Below are 6,073 nucleotides of genomic sequence, written 5' to 3' on the forward strand. Positions count from 1 at the left end.
TTAATTTAGCATTTTATCGAAATAAATTGTATTTCTGTAGAAATTTACTATTTTTTTAATAAACAGAGCATGTACTGAGTATGTACTGAGCTTTTTACAAGCACATATAAAACATTCGAGAATTATTATTATTATATATTCGAAATTTATTATTTTGATACTAAGATAATACCTAAGCAAGATACGGTTTCTCAGAAACGATTAAGCAAATTTAATCTTTAGACCCCACACTGAAGTCTACTAAATTTCAATCGGTATTATTATATCTCTGTTAGCTTATTTATATTATTATTATTATCTGACGGTGTTATTTGCACGATCAGTTCGTCTTTTTTCGCTTGCTCAGCAAAGTTGGATTAGCAAAGGAAACTTGAGACGACGGTGTAAGGTGGATGACGGAAAAAAAGCAAACATAAAGATAATAATGTTTACCTGCCAAATAACGGATGCCATAGTTGCGATTCGTCCGGCGAGCTCGCAGTAGAGCTCACTTCCGGCTCCTGCTTAAGCAGTCCGCTGCGCACTCTGAGCAAGGGCGAGTAGTGATTGATGCGCGATCGGCCGCCGTTCGATAAGTCCATGGGCTGCGTCGGCATCAATGTGCAAATCGGCTTGCAACTGAGTTTGGGTCTGCCAGTGATAACAGTGAACCCACCATCTTTCGTGCCGTTACTGTTTGTCGAACCAGACAGTCCTTTGATAATGGTGCCATTAACGGTGGCGCTAGGTTGCTGCGGTTGCGATTGTTGCGATCTGGAAACTGGGCCCTCGCCGTGATCCAATACGTGCTGCAAATGCGCTAGCGATATCACGAGCAGATCGGGATCCCGAAGGAGGTCGGGCCTGGTAAGAGCCTCGGGTAGCCTGAGTTCGGGTCTGCTGGCTAGTAACTTCGGTATCTCCGTCGCCGGTGCGGCAGCCAGACCTGGCAAATAACCGCGAGGAACTAGAAGAGGATCGGGAATCAGATGGCCAACAGTCTCGATCAGTTCGCGGAGTTGTCTGGCCGGATCTAGAAGTTTGTCAGTGCTGCTGGACGTGGTGCAAGTAATTTGATCTTGCTCCTGATCGATGAAGTGACCCCTCGTTCTATCGACCGTCTTTTGGTAACAAACGGCTTGGTTCCTATGTCGTTGTCCGATCTGCCACTCGGCAGACATTGGTCTCTTGGGCGTGGCTCGCTCTATCATCGCATAAAAGGTACTGTGGATGTCACCGCTGGACATTGGCCTGCCAGAGTTCCTCACCTCTTGATTGTGAACGTTCAGACGTTCCTGGAAGCTATGCTGATTAGTCCTTTTCATGTTTCTATCGATATTCGAGTGCACGGGTCGAGAAATAGGTTGATCGATGTTTTGATCTGACCGGATCACTCCCTCCTTTGTTCTTTCATAGTCTCGCGGATCCACGCAGTTAGATGAAGCCAGGATGCTCTTAAGTGTTATTTCGCTTTTGGCATCCTCCGAGCAGGATACCGAACACGGCGGACTAGGGAGTAACCTCTCGAGATAAGCCGATGATGGTCTCCTGGACGCGGGAGAACAAGGAATTCCGCTGGGCTGTGGCGAGACTACCACGGTGCCGCGGGATCGCAGCTCCTCCAGGACCTGTTCATCAAAGTGCTCGAGATCCCGATATCCTGAGCCTTTACCTTTGGCCTGTGCCTCACTGTTTTTACCAGAGCTAATCCAAGCAGAATCGCTCTTTTTCTCCATCAGACTTTTACGATCCTCTTGATTGTTCTTGGTTCTGTGCCCATTGTAGTAATCCGCGTCGGTACCGTCGTATGCCAATGAATCCGCTTTCTGCTGTCTAAGGTCTTCCATAACTTGTGAGTCGCAATCTTCATCTTCTTCCTCGTCTCTGTCCTCTTCGTGAGGAAACTCGTCCATTTTCATTTCTTCCGGATACGCGTCGACCTTATTGAAACTGACAGTGCTTTCGGGTGATTCGACACGCTGCTTTATGCTCGGTGAGGTTGTTAGTTGATCGGAGACATTTTTGTAGCGGTAATTTGGTATAACAATCGATAGACCTGGCAGATTACGAGATGAACCGTCGAAGTTTGCGTTCTTCAATAACTTCTCGACGCATTCCGCCTGAGAATCGGGCGATCTGCTCGACGAAGATGCCTTTGAAGGTGGCCTCGCAGGCGATACGATCGGATTCTTGCCGACTTCAGGCGTGTCGTTTCTCATTATGGACACCGAAATTCCCGGTGTATTTCTTAGGGCGTCGAGGATTCTCGAGCTATCGTAATCGAGCTTCAACGGGTCGCCGGGCTCGTCTGGCGCTTCCTCTTCCTCGATCGGTTTGCTCGATTGCCACGTGATGACAGATTTCGATCTGCATTTCGATCGACCAATGATGAAACCGCCGTCGGCCTCGGCGATTTTGCAGGAATTCGGAGTGGTCTCGGCATTATTCTCCAATGAAAGAAGCCCGAGATTATTCTCCATTTGGATCTTCCTGTCTTCCATCTCCTGTAGACAACAATCTTTTAAGATCTTCTCTTCGTGCACCTCCAACTTATCGTCAATCTCGCCGTCTTGGTCGACGATTTCAGTCTCGTAGCTAGATGCACTCTTTGTTTGATCCTTCTCGTCAAGCTTCGCGTCCTTGACCTGTTGTCTTTCAACGGATGGCTTCTCGTCGAGGACCTCGTAAGTCTTGGTGGAGTCCACCGGCAAGTCGGCACTGGGAGTATCAGTGGCAAGAACGGGCGAGGCTGTAGCATCTATCATGTTTAATATATCCTGAATACCCGTCTTGTTCATTCGATTCGATTTCTCACTGCTCTCCTCCTCCTCCTCTTCCTCCTCCTCCTCCTCCTCCTCCTCCTCCTCCTCCTCCTCCTCCTCCTCCTCCTCCTCCTCCTCCACCTCTTCGTTGTCCATTTTTTGTTCTCTTTTCTTTTTATCCTCTTCTTCCACGTTTTCCTCATTCTGCTCGTTACTTTGCTCTATCCGCTTCGTCTCATTCGTCGTCGCGTCCTTATTTTTCGCGTGGTGAACGACATTTTGATTCGCACTCTCGGGAAGTTGCGATAGTTGCAACAATTCCAGCACGACGCGCGGCTGAAACAGCTTGTTCATCTGCAATCTCTGCAGGTTGATCCAGCCTTGACTATCCTCACTGTTCAGATTGGGTAGACAATCCTTTGGCTTGTTTTGCTCGCAATTCTTATCCTCTTCGTTATTTACTTCTCTATCCTCGCTATCATTAACCTTGTCGCGAGCTCTTAAGGGAGAAGAATATCCTCGACGATTCGTCTCTTCATCATACCCTTGCTTCTTTTTGCCTACGCCTTCGCCAGTAAGCAAACCGTTCGTCGTGCCGTTCGGCGAATATATTAGCGGATGGCATCGAAGAGAGCTCGCGGTCGCACTCGCCGGCTCTTGAAGACATCGTTTGCCGTTCTCTTTCTCGTCGTTGGACGAGACCGAGGAGGCCGGCGACGTGTCGGCTATGCTCGATGTCTTCTTGCAGGTGGCAGCTAAAGCAATCGTGTACATGGACGTGGTGCGCGGTATCGAACGCCATCCTTGCGCGGTTTTGGTGAGCTTGATGCGATTACGTTTATCGTAGTCTTCACATCTCACCTCAATGATCTTTTGTTCACGCTGCGACGCCCACAAGAAAATCGGATTGACCTTCGGTCGCTTCTCCTCGGGTTCATCCAGCGTTTCGTTCCGTGATTCGTCGTCCCGGACGCGCTTCTGATGTTTCTGATGATGATGGTGATGGTGATGATGGTGGCGTCTTTGACGACGGGGCACTGTGCCCCACGCAGGGGCCCCGCTCATTACTCCATTCAACGAACGGTGATTACTCTGTCTCTCTCGTCCGACGAGGATCGCTTCCGGTCACCCAACTGCCGACAGATCGATCGTTGATGATTTCGGCGACAATCGACGATCGTTATCGGATTACAACCGCCGCGTAATGCGACATGCGATTTTCCTACCACGCGCGCCTATGCAATCTGTCTACGTGTATGACTTAGTCTCGTAATTCACATATTTCCGTTCGCGTCTCCGCACGTCTCGACGGCATGTCTCTTCAACATGATGACGACGCGTTTGTCCGATTACCGTTCCGCGCATCGTAGACACCCGGTAGGCGCGCGCGCGAAACGATCGCGCGGCGTGTGGATCGCGTGGATTCAATCGCGCCAGACCGAAACCCCGACCGTTCACCCGACTCGCTCCCGCGCGATCGATCCTCAAGGCCACCGCGCCATTGTCGACCCGGAACGAAGCTTCCGCCGCCGATCCGGGACTAAATGCGCGTCCTGTCGCACGCGGACGTCGCGACCACCACAATTTGTTGTTATCGTTTCGTCGTGATTATATACGAACCCGTTGACGTTCTCGTTCATATACTTATACTTCCGATCCTGGATTTGATCGTATCGTCGACGCCGCTAAAGCAGACGGGGTCGCCCGCGTTCATCCGGCTATCGAACCGTGACACCGTTGATGTCGCGCCGCCGAATAGGAATACGCAAGAGCGACACGAGCGCGGGAGTCGATCCTCATCGAAGCTCGTCACCGTGCCGCGTCGACTCGCACAAACTCGCAATTGTTGAGCACCGAGTTCGACCCATCAGGCGACCAACGAGTCTCTCGCTGATATAGCTTAACTATATAGATACTGTCTAGCGTAACTCGCAATGAGGGTTCCCTTCGAGAAATGCGAGAGACTGCAGATACCACGAGGGAAGATAAACCGTGCCGAGCGACGTTCGGAAAGTCGCGGAAATCGAATTTCGGGGGTGTACCTCGCAAACGCTTAATTTGCAAGAGCAATACGTTTTGTTGGTGGCGGAATGCATCCACTTTATCTTTATCGATCACTCGCGTTTATCCATGCCGAATTTGAAGCACCGCGTCCTGGGATTGTCATCATTGATGACATAACACACGGTGCGGGCGTTGCAGGTCACCCACCGATTACACGCTACACGCGGAGTCACTGTCTGGGAGCTACTGGCCTGGCGGTGGTGCCTCCTCGTTGCCTTCCTCTACGCCGCCGCGGTCGCGGCAGCCGCCGCCACCGCTGCCGCCACCGCCGTCGTCCTCGCCGCCCCCGCTCCGCGGAATCGTAACGCAGGTGCGGCTCGAGCTTCATATAACTCGAGAAGAGACGGCGGTCGTACACTTTTCAAAATGATACTTTGGATTTTGAACACTTTTCTCAGTGAATAATTGTACCTATCAGTACCTGTCCGTAAATATTGTGTTTTAACTTTTTTAAGTGGTAGAACATTTGAATCCATTCATAGGTTGGTTTAATAAGACGAAAATAACCGAAATAAAAACGAAAATAAGAATATTTAATAAAATAGAAATATTCTTCGAATTTTACATATTGGGTTGTCCGGATAGTTCGTGCGGAAATTTTGAAGTAAAATTGAAACGCAGAAGATTTAAATTTTAGTATACATTTATTAAATTTAAATCTTTTGCGGCACGAACTTTCCGGACAACCCAATATATTGAAAACCAAATATTTGGTAATAGGTGTAATTATACTTTTAATATTTTAAAAATATTTTGCAGGAGTATCAACATCGTTTTAACCAATGATATGTTTCAAAAATTTTTGAGAAACTTTCTTGTTAAATAAACAGATTTTTAACATCAAATTATATAAGAAATTTACGATTCTAAATGTCTCTGTGCGGCGATATTAAACATGCATTATAATTTCATTATATTAAATATGACGCAGAGTAAAATTGTAAAAAAAAGATCGTTTTCAACATTCCAGACTTTGGAACAGGGTACGATTATAAATGGTGACGGCACTGATACGCGCTTATCCCTCGCCCCGAGGCAGCGGCTCGCGAGCGAAGTACCGACCGCGAAGAGAGGAAGAGAGATGGACAGAGAGAGTGGCGGAGATAGATAAGGTTCCAGCGGGAGATAGAGAGATAGAGAGAGAGAGAGAGAGAGAGAGAGAGAGAGAGAATAGAAAGAGAAAGAAAGAAGAAAGGGAGGGAGAGCGCCTCTACACTGTGTATATGCACGCGTATACAGAGTGTACCGAAGGTAACATCGGCCACAAT

General features: G+C 48.4%; 1 protein-coding gene across 1 annotated transcript; it reads right to left on the minus strand.

Annotated features, from left to right (window-relative positions):
• Window positions 1–428: 428 nt before the first annotated feature.
• Window positions 429–3,806, minus strand: LOC105619710. Its single transcript, XM_012201229.1, has one exon. It carries the CDS (start codon window positions 3,804–3,806, stop codon window positions 429–431), a length of 3,378 nt encoding a protein of 1,125 aa, XP_012056619.1.
• Between the last annotated feature and the right edge of the window lie 2,267 nt (window positions 3,807–6,073).

This window comes from Atta cephalotes, assembly GCF_000143395.1.
Source record: "Atta cephalotes unplaced genomic scaffold scaffold00022, whole genome shotgun sequence".
Lineage (NCBI taxonomy): Eukaryota > Metazoa > Arthropoda > Insecta > Hymenoptera > Formicidae > Atta > Atta cephalotes.

Coding starts and splice junctions, on each gene's coding strand:
- LOC105619710 (XM_012201229.1), bottom strand. CDS start 3,806: ATGAGCGGGGCCCCTGCGTGGGGCACAGTGCCCCGTCGTCAAAGACGC.